This window comes from Pituophis catenifer, unplaced genomic scaffold, assembly GCF_029215685.1.
Source record: "Pituophis catenifer annectens isolate HBS135680 unplaced genomic scaffold, rPitCat1.0.hap2 SCAF_17, whole genome shotgun sequence".
NCBI classification, from domain to species: domain Eukaryota; kingdom Metazoa; phylum Chordata; class Lepidosauria; order Squamata; family Colubridae; genus Pituophis; species Pituophis catenifer.
In genome coordinates this window covers 6,810,677-6,831,371 of record NW_027256897.1, presented here as the reverse complement: position 1 = coordinate 6,831,371, position 20,695 = coordinate 6,810,677, and the positions used below count along the sequence as shown (strand labels likewise).

Sequence of the window (20,695 nt, the reverse complement as noted above, 5' to 3'; positions counted from 1 at the left end):
ACTATTTTGAGACAACCCAGGAGCAAAATACAAGACACAGAGGTTTTGTCATTGCAAACAGTGGTTTATATCCAAGACTTCTATATACAGACATACACGTGGTAGGCACATACCAGGCAAGCAATCAATCCTCTTCAACTCTACACAGAGAACTACAATGCAGATAGAACACAACAAGGAGGGTGATACATGAGGATAGAGAGACGCCCTCTAATGGCCTCCCTTATATAGACAGCTTCTTAAAGTGGCAGTAACCCTGCTGACTCATTCTCATTTTATCATCTCAGTTTACAGCCTTACAGTGGCTGGTCAGCTTTAAATCATCATTACCTTAACACATCAGTTTCCAAGAAACATTGTACCTTAAATTTAAGGACCTGTTCACAAACTAACACAGCTTTGCTTTTTGTGATAGGGGACTTCAGGAGAAGGAGGCTCCTGAGCGCTCGCTCAGAAAGGTCCAGCAGCCAACCCACCCGAGGAGACACGTGTCTTCCATCCAAGCAGAAGCAGCTCTCGGTGAACCTGCAGAGATCAACCGTCCCACAGTTGCCGTCCACAAGATGTTCTCGAGAAGGCAGCAGGCAGAGCTTTCGCCTCACAGCAGCATGGCGAGCGTCAGGGGAAGCGTAGCATCGGAATCCGCAGCTCCGCATTCACCCCGGAAGATGGACACAACGTTGTGTGAAGTAAGTCTGAGTTGGTGATGGTAGACGGGGTGGGGAGAATTCCAGGTCGTCCAGCTTGCTCACTTAGGGAAGATTAAGGAAGGAAATATAACCTCAAATATCTCCAGAACAGAAATTGGGAGACCAGGATGGAAAGACCCATTGGCCTAGAGGCGGAGCTCTTGCCTCACAATCAGGAGGTGGTGAGTTCGATCCTAGGTAGAGGCAGATGTAGGGTCTCCTGCTTGGGCAGGGGGTTGGACTAGATCACCTGCAAGGTCCCTTCCAACTCTGTTCATCTGTTCTTTGTGTCCCCATCTCTGGGGTCTTTCGGGTATTGGAGCTACTTAGAAACCTCACTAGATAAGTCCAATGGACCTGGTTGAGTCCACTTTGGATGGAGCTACAGTTCTTTCCTTAAGGATCACTAAATGTCTATGGAGATTCTCAGCCATCCAGGTCATGGTTGTCCCAAAGGTGCTTTTTCAAGAGGCAACTGGACTTCCTTGGTTTTTCTTTGAAGACTTTTCGCTTCTCATCCAAGAAGATTCTTCAGCTTCCTTAAAGGATGTGCCTTCACTCAGGCCTTCAACATTCATGGAATGAAGATAAATCCAAGTGAAGGAGATACCTCTGTGATTAAATTCGGTGGCCTTCAAGAATAGTCTAGAGAGATGGTCTAGATTTTGCTGGTAGCTCCATAAGTCATGACTTATGTTATCTTCCCTTTGTTGCAGGATCTGCGCATTGTGTCTCCAGAGACAGACAGTGGTTTTGTGGGGTCAGAAACCAGCAGGGCATCTCCTCTGGCACAGGTGCCCAAGCACCAGTTGGCAAAGATGAGGTACAGCACATTAATTATTCTCCTTTTCCTTTATATATATCTCTTTTTCAGTTGTGTAACACCATCTCTTCCCTCCTGTTCCTTCTTTTTTTCTTCTTCATCCTTCTTCCCCTCTTTTTTCCAGTTTTCACTCACTTTTTTCTATTCCCCTTTTGTCTTTCCCTCCAAACTGCTAATTCTACCTTCTGTGGAGGAGAATCCAGAAAAAAAAAACACATGGACCTGAATAGAAAACAAGTGTAATATACTTTACCAATCCTACATACCTGGGTTTCTGGCAGGAAATGTAAAAATGTTTGCTACCGGTTCTGTGGGCGTGGCTTGAGGGGGGCATGGCTTGGTGGTCATGTGACCGGGTAGGCATGGCCAACTTGACATCACTCACTGTTAGAACCAGGAGCTGCGCATTTTGAAGCGCATTCTGCCCTTCTGAAGCCCCCAACGCTTTGAGTTTCCCTCCGCCACACAAGCAAACATCGAAGCCTTCTCTTGCCCTGCTCTCCATCCCGGAAGGCCGCACATCCTCCCCCGCCAATCCTCCATACAAACCGCCTGCCCTGTTTCTGCAAAGTTTCCCACATGTAGGGTGATCCAAAGAGGGGAGGGGGATGCTGCAAAAAAGGCAGCCTTGCACCCGTGCACAGGAAGGCCATGTGGAAGGCAGGGAAGGGCTGCGGGCCGTAGACTGGTTTGGGGGTGTGGCCAGCCAGCGATTGCCACCGGTTCGGCAAACCAGCCCCTATCTCTGCTACCAGTGCTCTCGAACCGGTCCGTACCGGTAGCATTTCATCCTTGGTTTCTGGGTTCCAGGTCCTACAGCATCCAGAGACCTCCATCTACAATTGATGTGCCTCCCTGCTCACCATCCTCAAAGAAAGCACCAGGTGTGGCAAAACAGCTGGGACCAGAGAAATCACCTGGACAAGTGAAGCCCGAAGCTGGGAGAAACAGATGCACCTTGGCGAAAAGAAACTCCCTCCAGAAGTCTTCTCCCTGCAGGTGGACAAATGAACTGGAGCCGGAAGACAACGAGAACTGTGAGTTGAATACCAGATGAGGATGGGGGTACCACCTCCATCAGGTCCAGGTACCCAAGGTTCACCTCCTTCCTTAAGAAGCTTTGACTCAATGATGGAGGCCAATATCTCAGAATGTTTCTGAACAGTAGCAAGATGTCATCTATAGGTATACAACACAGCTCACAACGCCCAGATATTGGGGCTGAGATCTTAAAGCCAACACTGTTCAAAATATATATATCTCAGGTCACCAAGATGCTTGCTTCTAGCAAAAGACCATGTTAAGGAAGTGATTAAGGAAAAATGTTTAATGAAAAGAAGGGGTGACAAGATAGCAGGGTTTCAACATTTGAGACGTTGCCACAAAGAAGAGGGAGTCAAGCTATTCTCCAAAGCACCTGAGGGCAGGACAAGAAGCAACGGGTGGAAACTAATCAAGGAGAGAAGCAACTTAGAACTAAGGAGAAATTTCCTGACAGTGAGAACAATTCATCAGTGGAACAACTTGCCTCCAGAAGTTGTAAATGCTCCAACACTGGAAGTTTTTAAGAAGAGGTTGGATAACCGTTTGTCTGAAGTGGTGTAGGCTTTCCTGCCTAAACGGGGTTGGATTAGAAGACCTCAAAGGTCTCTTCCAACTTTGTTATTCTGTTAAAAGTAGCGTGTTAGCTGCCCCATAAGTTTAATTTTTCTGTGATTTCCCCTTTAGTAGGTTGGGATTGGAAATTGGAGATTTAAGCATTGACCCATCCTACGAGACTTCTGGTCAGTGGCCACCATACTGTATTAAAAAAAGCAGACCTTGACGTATATATATTTTAAGGCTGACCACAATTTCATCCTTAAGGAAAGTTCATGATATCTTGCTCTCTCTCTCTCTCTCTCTTACTTGCCAGTTCACCCTGACTCTGAGACAGAAACTGAGACACATGGTGGTACCAGTCTGGATGGCAGCCCTCCACCCCGTGGGAGAGATTTCCCCAGTTCACCCCCAATTTCTTCAAACATGGTCCAAGCTCGCCACAAGAACTTTCTTCATTCACGCTTGGAACGAGAGTAAGTATGCCACTCCGAAAAGGAGCTCAGGAGAAGGCAATATTGGTTGGTGAGGCTGTTGAAGTAGGATTGTTGGACTTCAAAACACCGTATCAGGCCCAAAGAATCAGGATGACCCAAAGAAGATAGAGCCTGGATAGCTCTGCAGACTAAGCACTGTAATTTAACACCAGCTGTCTGCAATTAAAGTAAGTTCGAATCTTGCCAGGCTCAAGGTTGACTCAGCCTTCCATCCTTTCTAAGGTAGGTAAATTGAGGACCCAGTTTGTGGGGGCAAGAGGGGATAGAATGGAATGGAATGGAATGGAATGGAATAGAAAATAGAATAGAATAGAATAGAATAGAATAGAATAGAATAGAATAGAATAGAATAGAATAGAATAGAATTCTTTTATTGCCCAAGTGTGATTGGACACACAAGGAATTTGTCTGTGGTGCATATGGTCTCAATGTACATAAAGAAAAAAAATAAAATATATTCGTTAAGAATCATAAGATGCAACACTTACTGATAGTCATAGGATACTACTAAGCAATCAAATCATACTAGGGAACAATAAAGACAATATAAGTTGTAAAGATACAAGCAACATGGATATAGCCATAAGTGGGAAGTACTAATAGGTACTAATATGAGTGAGACAAAAAATAGTAATACAGTCTTAGTAGTTAATTTGACAGTGTTGTGGGAAATTAGTTGTTTAGCAGAGTGATGGCGTTACGGGAAAAAACTGTCCTTGTGTCTAGTTGTTCTGGTGTGCAGTGCCCTATAGCGTCATTTTGAGGGTAGGAGTTGAAACAGTTTATGTCCAGGTTGCGAGGGGTCTGTAGATACTTTCACAGCCCTCTTTTTGACTCAGGTATACAGGTCTTCCATGAAAGGCAGGTTGGTAGCCCTTGTTTTTTCTGCAGTTCTAATTCTCCTCCGAAGTCTGTGTCTGTCTTGTTGGGTTGCAGAGCCAAACCAGACAGGACAAACCATTAAGGATGCATTCCATCAATTCATAATTATTTTTCGGATTACCTCGGTTGACAACTCCTTAAGGCAAACCCTCCTTTGGCTGGGGAAAGAGAGAGAGAGAGTTGCTAATGGAGGCTTACCAAACACTTGTGTTGCCCTCAAAGCTTTCTCCATCTCTACGGAAGACACCCCTGCTTCGTTTCTAAACAACTGTCTCCAATTTAGTCAAATAGTTTTTTTTTTAAAAAAACTGTAATTCTACCCCATCCCTCCATCATGGGAAGAGGGAGTTAAGAGCATTAAACCAGGGGTGAAATCCAGCAGGTTCTGACAGGTTCTGGAGAACCGGTAGTGGAAATTTTGAGTAGTTCGGAGAACCGGCAAATACCACCTCTGGCTGGCCTCAGAGTGGGGTGGGAATGGAGATTTTGCAGTATCCTTCCCTTGCCACGCCCACCAAGCCACATCACACCATGCCCACCAAGCCATGCCCACATAACCGGTCGGAAAAAATGTTGAATTTCACCCCTGCATTAAACTCATTTCCCCCTTTTGTCTTGGGTAGAATTGGGGTGACTTCAAACCCGCCCTAATAGTAGTTGTCGCAGTCAATCTGATGCTCCTGTGTGTTTGTTTTATTTCTCCTCCAGCGAAGCCATTGAAGCTTTGCAACATGAAGTCTTTCGGTTACGTCAAAGTCTAGAAGAGTCACTCCATCGGCAGTCTCCTTCTCCCCACCCGTCCAGAGTCCAGGACGTGGCTCACCTTTATCCAAGCGTCACTCCAGCGAGGTAAGGGATAAACACAGCTATTGTTTCCTGATTGCTTATTTGTACCCTGTGACTATCATTAAGTGTTGTACCTTATGATTCTTGACAAATGTATCTTTTCTTTTTATGTACACTGAGAGCTTATGCACCAAAGACGAATTCCTTGTGTGTCCAATCACACTTGGCCAAGAGAGAATTCTACTCTACTCTACTCTACTCTACTCTACTCTACTCTACTCTACTCTATGCCATGCCACGCCACGCCACGCCACTCCATTCCATTTCCATTCCACTCCTATTCCACTCCACTCCACTCCACTCCACTCCACTCCTTCTCCTTCTCCTTCTCCTATTCTATTCTATTCTATTCTATTCTATTCTATTCTATTCTATTCTATTCTATTCTATTCTATTCTATTCTATTCTATTCTATTCTATTCTATTATTGTTTAATGTGTAAAAATTTCTGTGCAAACTCTTCTCTGGTTGTTCTCTTCTCATTGTTTCTTCCCAGTCCCTGGTGAGCCTATCTATAACTATAGATATAACTAGATATAACCACCGACCAGTACACTCCCACAGAGAGGGTCTCCTCAGGGTGCCGTCGGTTAGACAGTGTCGACTCGCGACCCCCAGGGGGAGAGCCTTCTCTGTGGGAGCACCTGCCCTCTGGAACGAGCTGCCCCCGGAGATTCATCGGATTTCCGACCACCGTACCTTCCGCCGCGTCCTTAAAACGCTATTATTCCATCAAGCAGGGCTGGCCTAAAATATTATTTTAATGGGTTATTGTGTTTTAGATGATTGGCCAAACTATCTAATAATTTTAAATTGTTTTTAACTTTTGTTGGTTTTTATCTTGGCTGTACACCGCCCTGAGTCCCTTTGGGAGAAGGGCGGTATAAAAATTTGATAAATAAATAAAATAAATAAACTACATGTTTGTGGAGATCCTCCATCATCCAGGTCATGGTTGTCCCAAATATGGTTTTTCAAGGGGCAACTGGACTTTCTTTTTTTTTTTCCTTGAAGATGTTTCACTTCTCATCCTAGAAGCTTCTTCAGTTCTGAATGGACTTTTTTTTTTGTTTTTCCTTGAAGACGTTTCACTTCTCATCCTAGAAGCTTCTTCAGTTCTGAATGGACTTTTTTTTGTTTTTCCTTGAAGACATTTCGCTTCTCATCCAAGAAGCTTCTTCAGTTCTGAATGTATTTTTTTTTTGTTTTTCCTTGAAGACATTTCGCTTCTCATCCTAGAAGCTTCTTCAGTTCTGAATGGACTTTTTTTTGTTTTTTCTTGAAGACGTTTTGCTTCTCATCCTAGAAGCTTCTTCAATTCTGAATGAACTTTTGTTTTTGTTTTTCCTTGAAGAAGTTTCGCTTCTCATCCTAGAAGTTTCTTCAATTCTGACTGGACTTTTTTTGTTTTTACTTGAAGATGTTTCGTTTCTCATCCAAGAAGCTTCTTTAGTTGTGTGTGACTGTTCTCTAGAAGAAGTTTCTTGGATGAGAAGCGAAACGCCTTCAAGGAAAAACAAAATCCAGTTGCCTTGTGAAAAAGGGATATCTATATCTTTTTGATATCTAGAGGGCAATAGGACTGCAGAGGCGATCTATTTTCTCACAAGGCAGCTGACTCACCCGTTATGAAAGACATTATGGAAAACTTCCAAAACAGCTTAACCACAATTTTACTGTCCTGGCTGAGTTCCAAACTGTTTAGAAAGACAAGAGATTCAAAGCAAAACCAGGATGAAATTATTATTGATGTTCCCTCTCTGATGCCTTCACTTCCCATAGAATGGAATGGAATGCAGTGGAGTGGACTGGAGTGGGATACAATACAGAAGTGGCCAGAATTGTGGAAACCTTTTGGGAAAAGTGTATTTTTGAGGTTTGATGACTAATAACACCACTTTTTTTGGGGGGGGAGTTCATATTCCACTACTGGAATGGCCTGGGAATAGCCCAGATCTTAACCCAATTGAAAATCTATGGAGCTGACTAAAGAAACTAAGCTAATGATATATAAATTATATATCAATGGAAAGATAAGTGAATCAAGAATGTAATGCAATAACTTGCATGGAGGATTTGCTATTAGAATAGCAGTTACAGTATAAAGAAGAAAAGTGAAACACGTAGAAAAAACGAGATATACAAAAATGATCACCCTAGGAAAAAACGAGGTATGCAAAAATGATCACCATGTCAGTTAATACTTCGTTGGGTAACCTTTAGCATGAATGACGGCCTTACAACGTCTTCCCATGGAGTGAACCAAGTCTTTGAGTTCTGCAGCTGTTCTAATGTGAAACCAAGATTGAAGGATGGCTTCTATTAACTGGGTTTTATTGCTGGGTCGCTTCTGACTAACAAGTTTCTTTAGTCGGAAAATCCATAGATTTTCCATTGGGTGAAGGTCTAGGCTATTCCCAGGCCATTCCAGCAGTGGAATCTTGAAACTCCAAAAAAAAAAAAAAAATGGTGTTATTAGCCATCAAACCTCAAAAATACACTTTTCCCAAAAGGTTTCCACAATTTTGGCCACTACTGTAGTCTTGTCTTCGGTGTAACATGCTGTCTCGTTCCACAGAACTTCAAGGAAAAGCGTGGTGGAATCTGATGAATCATTTCTGGCCGCTGAAACAAAAGGGAAGACCCAGAAGCCATCTTTGGCTCAACATGGATCCGACTTGGACTTCAGTATGTGGCAAAGGGTTTAAATGTTGTTGGCGTAGTCCAGAATGAGGAACTTGGGGTCCTGCACAGTCTCTGGATTTTCAATTGTCGGCCACAAACTGTCAATAGGGCCAATGGTAGGATGTTACCCAGAGCAACTGAAGGCCCTTAGATTAATTTAAATTATGTAAAGAGCCACATTTTAGGCAAAGAGAAGAATCTCTAAACAGGTTGTGTTGCCTGTTTTAAATATTTTGAGAGGTCCTTGGTGCTCTCTGAGCCTGGTTGTTTTCTTGCAGACGTCTCATTACTCAATTAGGTGTCATCATCAGTGCTTAGAAGGGAGCTTGGTTTACAGGAAGGAGGAGGAGGAGGAAGAGAAAAAGAAGGAGAAGATAGACATGAAGGAGGGGGAGAAGATGGAGGAGGGAGGAGGGGAAGAAGAAAGGATAAGAAGAAGGAAGAAGAGGAGGAGGGTTTGCATGGAGGAGGAGGAGGAGGAGGAGGAAGAGAAGGAGAAGATAGACATGGAGGAGGAGGAGGAGAAGATGGAGGAGGGAGGACGGGAAGAAGGAAGGATAAAAAGAAGGAAGAAGAAGAGGAGGAGGAGGAGGACTGTGGGGTCCTTAGTGCTCTCTGAGCTTGGTTGTTTTCTTGCAGACGTTTCATTACCCAACTAGGTAACATAATCAGTGCTAGAAGGGAATGGGGAGGAGGAGGTGGAGAAGGAGAAGGAGAAGGAGAAGGAGAAGAAGGACTGTGGGATCCTTGGTGCTCTCTGAGCTTGATGGTTTTCTTGCAGACATTTCATTACCCAATTAGGTGACATCATCAGTGCTTAGAAGGGAGTTGGGTTTACAGGAAGGAGGAGGAGGAGGAGGAGGGCTGTCCTTGGTGCTCTCTGAACTTGGTTGTGACATTTCATTACCCGAACATCATCAGTGCTAGTGATATTAAATATTTTGATTCGATCGAGCCAATTGTCAAAACCGGCAACTGTATGCCCTTCCACAGCTCAGTTAATGCTCCCCAATGTTCTTTGAACCCCGGAGATAACGTAGGACCTCCCATATCAAATCAATCTGAGGATTGTCTTTTTCCTTGCTTTGTTCCTAGATCCTTCCGAGTCGGACGATGCACCGTCAAAGTTGCAGAACGGAAAACCCCACACAACTTCCAGGATCAGACCTTCAAAACAACGCATCGTCCAGGGACCTTACACAGGTGAGGACATCATCTCGAAGCCACCCTTGTGAAAACTTAACATACACCACTGAAAAGAGCCGAGGTGGCGCAGTGGTTAGAGCGCAGTACTGCAGCTACTTCAGCTGACTGCTAGTTCAGCAGATCAGCGGATCAAATCTCACCGGCTCAAGGTTGACTCAGCCTTCCATCCTTCCGAGGTGGGTAAAATGAGGACCCAGATTGTTGGGGGCAATATGCTATTTAGTATACTGTCTTTGGTGTAAGCCGCCCAGAGTCCTCGGAGAGTGGGCGGCATAGAAATATGATTAATAAAATAAAATAAATAAAAATAAAGTTAGATCAGTAAAGAAAGATAAGCAAAATTCCCTTTTTACCATTCTTTTCGAAGTTTGCATTTAGATTCTTTGTATTTGGTTTCTTAGGGACACAGTATCCCATTTCCACTCCGGAGTCTCAAGATCCCAAGAGGCTCCAAACCTCTCCACTCGATCACCAGAGTGTCCAGTTGCAACATGGAGAAGACTCTGCTGGTCTCTTGGAGGAAAAGGAAACCAAAGGTAACCAACCGTTCATGTGGATCGCCCCTCTGTGATCCAGGTAGCCCTCGACTTAACAAATCATTTGTGTAGGGACCGTTCGAAGTATAACAGCACTGAAAGAAAGTGACTTATGGCCTTTTTTTTTCACACTTTGCACAACGGGGCAATTCCAGAGAAATGTGAAAACCTGCTTGCAGGTGAGGAATCAAGTTTCAACCAGCTCCGTGCTCTGCCCCTCCATCGCCTTTGTGGTGATAACGCAGGCAAGGATAGACAAATGATTGGTTAAACATTAACTGGATTTATTGCTGAATTCCTGTTTAAAAATCAGGACCTCTCCTTAGTTTTTACTTTTGAATTTTTTTCTTTTTTCCTAACTTTCTCTCCCCCGCTCTTTCTTTTCTTCCTGCCTGTCTGCCTCTTTCCTTCCTTCCTTCCTTCCTTCCTTCCTTCCTTCCTTCCTTCCTTCCTTTCTTTTTCTTCCTGCCTGCCTGCCTTCTTAGTTTCTTAGTTTTTTTGTTTCTTTCTTTCTTTCTTTTGTTCATTCCTTCCTTCTTCTTTCCTTGTTTCCTCCCTCCCTCCCTCTTTCTTTCTTTCTTTCTTTCCTGTCTGCCTGCTTTCTTTCTTTCTTTCTTTCTTTCTTTTCTTTCTTTCTTTTTCTTCCTGCCTCCCTACCTGCCTTCTTAGTTTCTTTGTTTGTTTATTTGTTTGTTTTGTTCGTTCCTTCCATCCTTCCTTCACCCTTCCTTCTTAGTTTGTTTCCTCCCTCCCTCCCTCTTTCTTTCTTTCTTTCTTTCTTTCTTTCTTTCTTTCTTTCTTTCTTTCTTTCTTTCTTTCTTTCTTTCTTTCTTTCCTTCCTTCCTTCCTTCCTTCCTTCCTTCCTTCCTTCCTTCCTTCCTTTCTTCTCTTCTCTTCTCTTCTCTTCTCTTCTCTTCTCTTCTCTTCTCTTCTCTTCTCTTCTCTTCTCTTCTCTTCTCTTCTCTTCTCTTTCCTCCATCGACCTACAAGTCTCAGCATACTCCCTGCTGGTAGGACAGTCTTAAGAGCATTATGGGCCCCCCAGGCAAAGCAATGTACTACGGCCCCTACGACAACTACTCACAGGAATAAAAATGTACATGGTCGATAAAATTAAACATATATTTATTTTATTGGCACTTCCAACAAAATCGGGGTTGAAACATTAAAAACACGCTGTGCAGCAACAACTAATCAACATGATAAACATTTGAACAATACACTTTTTTTTTAAGGTTCCCCTAGGGATGGATCCAGACCTTCTAAGCAAAGAGCCACCAAAGGATGGGTATGTCCCTCGTGTAAGGATTCTTCAAACTCCAGGAAGAAAGACATAGCTGGTGAGACAAATGTCTGAGGGTTCAAGACGGGCCCAGCCCTAACCAGTTTAAAAATTCCTCTCTGGTTTTTGGTTTTGTCTTATAATGACCCCGTAATTCCGTACATCGAGGTGGAGTCTGGGCAACTGAATGGAGCTGAGTGTTTCCTGGCTAGATGCTTTTCCTGTTGCCAATGCGGAGTTATATTCTGCAGATATATTCTCATTGTGCCCAGAGAGAGAGAGAAATCTCTGCTGCTACCTAGGATCGAACTCACAGCCTCCTGATTGTGAGGCGAGATCTCTACCTCTAGGCCACTGCACCGCTCTTAAAAGTTCCCGTCTGTCCAGTTCATTAATAGTTACCTTCTTCCTTAAAATGCTCCCTCTCCTTTTATCAAGGTAGGGTATTTTTCTTCTCATTTTCTCATCCCTGTTCCGTGGTCTACATCTCATTTTCGCATCCAAAGAAGGAAATTCTCTTTATGTTTGTCCCGAAGGAGCTTTTCAAAAGGCAACTGGGCTTTTGTTTTGTTTTGTTTTGTTTTGTTTTGTTTTGTTTTGTTTTGTTTTGTTTTGTTTTGTTTTGTTTTGTTTTGTTTTGTTTTGTTTTGTTTTGTTTTGTTTTGTTTTCCTTGAAGACGTTTCTCTACTCATCCAAAAAGCTTCTTCGGTTCTGACTGAAGTTATCTTTATGCTCCCAGCCACAAGTATTTTGTCCCCCAAGCGATTGACACACTTTGACTGGCAGTGTTGCCTTCAGAAGAAGCTTTTGAGGGGTGAATTCAAGATGGGTCTCTAATATAGGTAGTCCTCCACTTACAACAATTTCATTTAGTGACCATTCAAAGTTATAGAGTGACTTACGACTTAAGTTTTGCACACTTAACGACCGTTGCAGCGTTCCCCACGGTCAGGTGATCCAAATTCGGGCGCTTGGCAACTGACTCATATTTATGACGGTTCCCTTTTGCGACCTTTTGACAAGCCAAGTCAAGGGCCTGGTGGCTCAGCAGACTGATAGCATTGTGATTAACACCAGCTGTCTGCAATTACTGTAAGTTCGAATCTCACCAGGCTCAAGGTTGACTCAGCCTTCCATCCTTTCTAAGGTAGGTAAATTGAGGACCCAGTTTGTGGGGGCAATAAGCTGACTTTGTATAAATATACAAAAGTATGAAGGCTATTGCTTAACGCACTGTAAGCCGCCCTGAGTCTCCGGACAAGGGCGGCATATAAATCAAATTAAAAAATTAAAAAAGGGTGGGGGGAAGCCAGATTCACCACACAACCAGTGTGACTGACTGAACAAATGCAAGGATTCACTTAACATCTGTGGCAAGGCAAGGCGTAAAATGGGGCCGCTTAACTCACTTAAGCAAATGTTTCACTTAGCGACATAAATTTCGGGCTCAGTCGCGGTCGTGACTCGAGAACCACCTGTACTGTGTGGTGCCCAAGATTACTTCCCCACTGCCAAGAATATTTAAAGGAGATTTTTTTTTAAAAAATGGGCCCAAGGTGACTGATAAATATTTTATTTTCTTGACCACCTCAGGAGCAGGAGATCACAAGGAGAACATTCCAGAAGAAAGTTCCAGAATGCAACCAAAGTTGAACCAACACCAGCAACCGAAACAGGCAGGCCTCTGGTACTTGGCAGTGCCATCTGCAGCTACCTCAGTAAATTACATCCCAGCTATTCCCTTGGCACAATACCCCGTCTCATCCATCATGTAAGTATGATGGAGTAGCACCCGTTTATTTGAGGCGTCCTTGGCGCTCTCCGAGCTTGGCGGTTTTCTTGCAGAACGTTTCCTTACCCAACTTGGTAACATCATCAGTGCTAGAAGGGAGTGGGGTTTGCAGTGCGGGAGGAAGAGGAGCAAAAGGACTGTGGGATCCTTGGTGCTCTCTGAGCTTTGTTGATTTCTTGCCAATGTTTTATTACCCAACTAGGTAACATCATCAGTGCTAGAAGCGAGTTGAGTTTGCAGGGGGGAAGGAGAAGGAAGAGGAGATAGACATGAAAGAGGAGGAGGAGATGGAGGAGGGGAAGAAGAAAGGATAAGAAGAAGGAAGAAGAAAAGGAGGCAGTAGGGTTTGCAGAGGAGGAGGAAGAGGACTCTGGGATCCTTGGTGCTCTCTGAGCTTTGTTGTTTTCATGTAAACATTTCATTACCCAACTAGGTATCATCATCAATGCTAGAAGGGAGTGGGGTTTGCAGAGGGGTGGAGGGAGGAAGAGGGCTGTGGGATCCTTGGTGCTCTCTGAGCTTAGTGGTTTTCTTTCAAATGTTTCATTACTAAATTCGGTAACATCATCAATGCTAGAAGGAATAGAGTTTGTGGTGGTAGAGGAGGAGGAGGAGGAGGAGGAGGAGGAGGAGGAGGAGGAGGAGGAGGAGGAGGAGGAGGAGGAGGAGGAGGAGGAGGAGGAGGAGGAGGAGGAGGAGGAGGAGGAGGAGGAGGAGGAGGAGGAGGAGGAGGAGGAGGAGGAGGAGGAGGAGGAGGAGGAAGAGGAAGAGGAAGAGGAAGAGGAAGAGGAAGAGGAAGAGGAAGAGGAAGAGGAAGAGGAAGAGGAAGAGGAAGAGGAAGAAGAAGAAGAAGAAGAAGAAGAAGAAGAAGAAGAAGAAGAAGAAGAAGAAGAAGAAGAAGAAGAAGAAGAAGAAGAAGAAGAAGAAGAAGAAGAAGAAGAAGAAGAAGAAGAAGAAGAAGAAGAAGAAGAAGAAGAAGAAGAAGAAGAAGAAGAAGAAGAAGACTGTGGGATCCTTGGTGCTCTCTAAGCTTTGCTGTTTCCTTGCAAACATTTCATTACCCAAACTAAGTACTGTAAGCTAGTGATCAGGATGATGATCAGCAGCGATGATGTTCCCTAGTTTGGGTCTTGAAACATTTGGAAGAAAACCATCAAACTCAGAGAGCACCAAGGACCCCCACTCCCCCTCATGTCAACCCGAGCTACAAAGATTCCCCTTTAAAGAGTCCCTTGGGAGTTGAGCGGCATATAAATGCGATAAATTAAATTACATTAAAATTAAATTAAACCTAAAAGTCTGCTTAATGAAGTTGATCTTGGCAACAACAGAACATTAGCTGCTTGTTCGACTTCTCTGTTGAGCTGGAAGCCACGCTCATCTCTCATTTATTATAACTTTATTGTCATTGTACGCATATACACGGTATATCCATACAACGAAATTCACTGAACAACCAAAGACCAGGTCCAACACACATAACAATCCCCAACACACTCCCACCCACCACAAATTCCCCACCCCTAAGCCACCCAAACATCCACACAACAGACCAAGTAATGCTGTCCAACAGCTCACCGATGGTGGCCCTTTCGTTCCTTGTTGAGTGCAATTATAGCTCTGGGATAAAAACTATTCAGACAACGTGTGATCTGAGTTTTAATTGTTCTGTATCTTTTCTGCCGGAAGGCAACAGTCCAAAAAGATTGTAAGCAGGATGGGACGAGTCTCTGAGAATGTTTTGCAACTTTCTCAAACAGTGAGATTCGAAGATGTCGTCCAGGGCTGGTAGCTGGAGTCCGATGATATTCTAGGCACTTTTAATGATTCTCTGTAGAGCTTTTATGTCGGCTGCAGAGCTGCTCCCATACCATGCAAGAATGTCATATGCCAGGCAGTGGTGGGTTGCTCCCGGTTTGGACCGGTTCGCAAGAACCGGTTGTAAATCCAGTGGGAGGTCCTTCCCACCACCCCGGATGTTGTCATCAGCAATCTCCACATGCGCAGAAGCTTCTGCGTATGCGATCCCATTGCAAACCAGTAGTAAAGGTAAGTTGAACCCACCCCCGATGTCAGGACACTCTCAATGGTGCTGCGATAGTAGGACAGAAGTAGATGCTGAGATAGATTTATCTTCCTGAGTGTTCTCAGGAAGTACAGCCTCTTCTGTGCCTTCTTCGCAAGCATCGAACCGTCTGCTTAACTTTTCGAAGATCAGCCAAGGTTAGCCAGGCGCGAGCATCTGCTGTGATGATTCTTTGAACTTCTCGATTTTTTTTTTCCTCTTTTCTTCCGGACAGCTATTCTCCACCTCCCGTCACTACCTCGATCTCTTCTTCGGTAGCTCTTCCGGCTTATGATTCCAGCAGACAGCAAGCCACGGAGTGGAAAACCTCACGGCATCGTCTCCGGGAATATCACTGCTGCTCCAGGACCTTCCTCCCTGCCACCAGTTTGGAAGACTTGAACTGGACTTTAAACCGGGCCGTGGAAGCTGCTAAAGATATGAAGTTCACCACCGAACAGATGAACAAATCTCTAAGTTGGGCCTTAAGGAAAGCAAGGAATCCCAGAACATCCTGTCTCTTCTGATCGGAATGGACCTAAAAGAGGAGAAAGCCAGAGCTCTCCAACCATGGCAACTTTAAAACACTTGTGGACTTCGACTCCCAGAATTCCTCAACTTTGCTCGCTGAGGAATTCTGGGAGTTGAAGTCCACAAGTCTTAAAAGTTGTCAAGGTTGGAGAGCCATTTTCCTAGACGGAACGGGGGACCAATTAAACGGACTGAGTTGCTTGCTCGTTTGGACTCTGGCCACACGTTTTGTTGGGTTTTGTGTGCCAAAGAACAATGCTTGCAACCCCCTCGTTGGCTGGGGAGCATAGCGTATCCTCGGCGTTTGGGGGAAAGTAAGCCTCTTGCAACTGTGCTTCCTGTATTTTTCTCCCTTCTTCAAACGATTGGGATGACTTTTGCTATTTTGGAAAGCCACTTTGACGTGGGCTTTGTAGCTTCCTCTCAGGGATCTTGCTATTAATAATGTTAATAATAATAATAATACCGTAATAATAATAATAATAGGCAGCTTAGGCACAAGAGGGCAGCTTAGGCACAAGAGGCAATGTTGAGCTAGCAAGGTGAGGAACGGAAGAAACGAGATGCCTGCCTTCTTCGAATATATTCTAAGGAAGGTTTGCTTTGAGGGGGTCCATGAGGGTCTCCGAGCTTGGTTGTTTTCTCGCAGACGTTTCATTACCCAATTAGGTAACATCATCAGAGTTTCAGCAGTTGGGTAATGAAACATCTGCAACAAGGGTAACCAAGCTGAGAGAGCACCAAGAATCCCACAGTCCTCTTCCTCCTCCTCTCCTCCGTCTCCTTCTCCTCCTTCTCCTCCTCCTCCCCTCCTCCTCCCACCTTACTCCTCCTTGCACTGATGATGTTACCTAGTTGGATCATGAAACGTCTGTGAGAAAACAACCCAGCTCTTGAGAGCACCAAGGACCCCCTCCTTTCAACCCTGAGCTACAAATATTCTCCTTGAAACGTTTGTACTATAACTTTGGCCAACGGCCTTGGATCTCCCATCTTCCAGCATGGAGCGTTCTTCCAATGGAGTTGATCCATCCATCTACCTTAAGTCAGGGGCATTCGACCTTGACCACCTTAATTAAGACTTGTGGACCTCAACTCCCAGAATTCCTCAGCCAGCACACCCTCCTTAAGTCTTTGCCTTAACTCTCGGAACTTTTCAAGTGTTTCTTCAGCATCAATGAGCCATCCATCAGCTGAAGGTTGCTGTTAGGGCTTCTTCCAGGGATCCCCCAAAGAGCCGAAAGCTTAATCCAGTAGCACTTTACTTTTTTAAAAAAAACATTTGAAGAATATGTGTGCGATGAGATGTTTGGGAGAGTAAATTGTTCAAGCTGAATCATACAGTCACGTGCCCAAATGGATAGGTGTGTTTGCGCGAACATTGTGCCTCAAAAGGAATTGGAAAAGAAAAAAAAAACAGATAGTGCTGGATTTGCTAAGAGGTTTGTGTATTCGGAAGAAAACATCCCTTTACAGGTGTTCCTCGAATTACAACAGCCCATTTAGTGACCGTTCGAAGTTAACGATGGCACGGAACAAAGGGACTTGCGTTCAGAGCTGGGATTCAGCCGGTTCAGATGAACTGGTAGCGGAAAATCCACCCCGGCTCCATTCCGACTTATTTAAGATCGTTTTTGAGGCAGGGTGCATACGCGGAAGGCACACGTGGGAGCAAAGCACATGCAGAGAAGGCGCGCAGTGGGCGAACCGGTGGTAACAAAATGTGAAACCCGTTGCTGTTTGCGTTTTCCCACTTAACGACGTTTCTAGCCGCCCCAGGTTCACGCAATCAAAAATTCAAGATGCTTGGCAGCTGGTTCATATTTACGACGGTCGCAGTGCCCTCCGCGTGGGGGTGGGGGTGTGTCACCTGATCCCCTTTTGCGACCTCCGGACCGGCAAAGCCGAAGGGGAAGCCAGATTCGCTTAACGACCACTTAGTCACTTAACAGCTGCGGCGAGGAAGTGTCGTCAAAAGGAGTCAAAACTCACTTCAACGATGTCTCGCTTAATGACAGAAACGTCGGGCCGTGGTCGTAAGTCGAGGACTGCCTGTGTTTGTGTCTGGGCCTGTTCTGAGTGAAACGGGTTGTGTGAAGGCAGTAGTCGCCATTGGGATGCTATATATGTATGTTAAAAATCAACTGTTGCAGCAGAGAGTCCTGAGGTGCCAAATTTTAAAATTGCTTGAAAGCCATGCCACTAATCCTGTTTCTTGATATTTCGGATGCGGTGTGGACTCTGATACAGGGAGCGTCCAACGAATGGGGCTGTGTTGATTCTCCAGTGTGGGAACTCAGGGGTAAAATGTCTGCTGAGAAGCAGCAAGCGGATTCCCAACCAGGAATCTTATCGTTGATCCTTGGGCACAGTTAATTAATTGGTGGGAAATTTGATGCGTAATCTACGGTCTTGGCTCAGCTGTTTTGTGTATTTGCTCAAACATTGGTTCCTTCGTTCCCTCCAACCTTCCATTCATCCTTCCTCCCTCCCTCCTTCCTTCCTTCCATCCAACCTTCCATCCATCCTTCCTCCCTCCCTCCCTCCAACCTTCCTTCTTCCCTCCCATCTTCCCTTCCTTCCATCCAACCTTCCATCCATCCTTCCTCCCTCCCACCTTCCCTTCCTTCCATCCATCCTTCCCCCCTCCCTCCAACCTTCCTTCCATCCAACCTTCCATCCATCCTTCCTTCCTCCCTCCAACCTTCCTTCCATCCAACCTTCCATCCATCCTTCCTCCCTCCCACCTTCCCTTCCTCCCTTCCTTCCCTCCATCCAACCTTCCATCCATTCTTCTGCCCTCCCTTCCTCCTTTCTTCCTTCCCTCCTCCCTCCCTCCAACCTTCCTTCCATCCATCCATCCTTCCTCCCTCCCTCCTTCCTTCCTTCCCTCCTCCCTCCCTCCCTTCCTACAACCTTCCATCCATTCTTCTTCCCTCCATCCCTTCCACCTTCCCTCCCTCCCTCCTTCCTTCCCTCCTCCCTCCCTACAACCCTCCATCCATTCTTCCTCCCTCCCTCCCTCCAATCATCCATCCATCACTCCCACCTTTCCTTTGTTCCTTCCTCCCTCTCTCCCTTGCTTCCTTCCTTCATTCCTTCCTCCAGCCCTCCCACCTACCTTCCTTCCATCCTCTCTCCCTCGGTTGCTTCCTTCCTTTGTCCTTCCTTCCTTCCTTCCTTCCTTCCTGAACTTCTTTTCACTCTATCAAGGAACTACCAAGAGAGAAAACCCCACACTCTTCTAGCCCTGGGGATGTTACCTAGTTGGGTCACGAAATGTCTGGAAGAAAAACAATCAAACTTGGACAAAGCACCAAGAACCCCTACAGTCCACAAATAATCTCCTTTATTACTCCCCGGCTATTATTTGAAATCATTGACATTGGAATTGCGTCAAAACCAATGTTGAAGCCTTCTTGTCGTCTTGAAAATAATCTTCTATTTGTTTTGCTCTGTTTTCCTTTGTTTCATTGTTCAATAAATGTTTGGTTTGCTACTAAAATCTCTGGTGGGTACAAAATTAGTAAATAATTTTGGGAGCCACAAAAAAGAAACCAGAGAGATTTCAGGGGGACAATTTAGAAGCAGAAGTATTAGCCCAGAACTTCTCAGAACTTCAAACAACCAAATTCCTTTTATGCAAATAATGGGCAAAAAAAAAAGAAGAGCAGATAGAAATAAGAGACGATGTAATGCCCATCAGAAATGACGTCATTGCAATGTGGCATTATGTCACCCCTGGCGCAGACCCAGGTGAACATACCAGAAGCTTAGATTTTCTCTAGCAAAAAAGAGACGACGTAATACCCAACAGAGATGACATCATTGGAATGTGGCATTATGTCACCACTTTTTTTTTTCCCCCTGGTCCCTGGCTGGCACAGAGTTGAGTTGCCTTCTCTTAGGAAGAGGAGAGGAAAGCCATGGCAAATCTAGACAGCATTCTAAAAAGCAGAGACAACAACCTGCCAACAAAAGTGTCTCTAGTCAAGGCGATGGTTTTCCCAGTTGCAATGGATGGCTGGGAAAGTTGGACCATAAGGAAGGCTAAGCGCTCGAGTAGAAATGGGACTGGGGGTTCTGGACCACCAGGCAGCCCCTGGGAAGGTTGGAGGACAGGCAGGAGCCCCTTATTTCTAAGTTTTCCCTATAAATAGATGATGTAATGTACCAGAAAGACGACATCAGTGGAATGTGGCATTACATCGCCCTAGTCTTCTCTTAGACCCTAGCTGGCATCTGTTTCAGGAGGAAAGGTAAAATATTCAGCGTTTCCCGAAAAAGATATAGATGACATCATGCACTTCGTGGGAGTGACATCATCAGAATGCAGCATTACGTCTCCTTTCCCCATTGTTTTTTTTTTAAATTTTTTAATCAGACCGCTGTTTTCACAAACCAGCCACTCCAAGAGTTCTTTGGACAGGACAGCAAAGTTTTATTAATTCTCGAGCGCTTTTAAAATACAGAACAGCGATACAGAAAGAACACATTGTTGTGCTTCAACAACGACATCTCAAGAACTCAAAACAGCGTCTCAAGACAGCGTCCAGTTAACCCTTTCAGTGTTGAACGTGGCGTTTTTTTCCCCGCCTCCCCCCTTCCCTTTCGATCATAAATCATTGGAATATAAATAACAAAAAAAAAAAAAAAATCACTAAAGCAAACAAACAGGAAAAGAAAGACATTCTCTAGAATCACCATGGTGTGTGCATATATATATATATATATTTATAAAAGAAGATTTATGCAAGGCGAGATTGAGAAAGGGAGAGTCTGAATAGTTTGCCGGGCAAAATATACGTAGTTCAAAATCGACTTTCATCCTTAAGAAGACGGAATATGAAGAGCAAGGGAGTTTTGCTAGACGCGAAGCTGGAAGCAAACCTGGCTCAGTGGCTAAGACCCTGAGCTTGTCGATCAGAAAGGTCGGCAGTTCAGCGGTTCGAATCCCTAGTACATGTCTCCTGCCTGAGCAGGGGGTTGGATTAGATGACCTCCAAGGTCCCTTCCAACTCTCTTACTTGTTACCTCAATAATAGGAGATATTTTTTCTCCTTCGTCCCTCTGCTGGGAAGAGAAGAGAATGCCCTGCAATGGGGAGTTTAAGAGGAAGGGGGCAAGATAGATACAGATAAGACGGACAGACAGACAGACAAATAGATGACAGACAGGCAGATGATAATGGATGGAGAGAAAAAGAGTGATATATAACAGATAGAGAGAGAGACAGACAGACAGACAGACAGAGATAGGGA

General features: G+C 44.7%; 1 protein-coding gene across 1 annotated transcript in view; it reads left to right on the top strand.

Annotated features, from left to right (window-relative positions):
- Positions 1 to 15,430, top strand: part of AKNA (AT-hook transcription factor) — a 34,354-nt gene extending 18,924 nt beyond the window's left edge. Inside the window, exons 11-21 of the mRNA XM_070955772.1 lie at positions 416 to 689; positions 1,406 to 1,512; positions 2,323 to 2,549; positions 3,428 to 3,587; positions 5,199 to 5,339; positions 7,915 to 8,024; positions 9,117 to 9,224; positions 9,629 to 9,763; positions 10,999 to 11,103; positions 12,640 to 12,817; positions 15,139 to 15,430. Coding sequence (XP_070811873.1) covers positions 416 to 689; positions 1,406 to 1,512; positions 2,323 to 2,549; positions 3,428 to 3,587; positions 5,199 to 5,339; positions 7,915 to 8,024; positions 9,117 to 9,224; positions 9,629 to 9,763; positions 10,999 to 11,103; positions 12,640 to 12,817; positions 15,139 to 15,430 — 1,837 coding nt within the window. The remainder of the gene's footprint in view (positions 1 to 415; positions 690 to 1,405; positions 1,513 to 2,322; positions 2,550 to 3,427; positions 3,588 to 5,198; positions 5,340 to 7,914; positions 8,025 to 9,116; positions 9,225 to 9,628; positions 9,764 to 10,998; positions 11,104 to 12,639; positions 12,818 to 15,138) is intronic.
- The last annotated feature ends 5,265 nt before the right edge of the window (positions 15,431 to 20,695 follow it).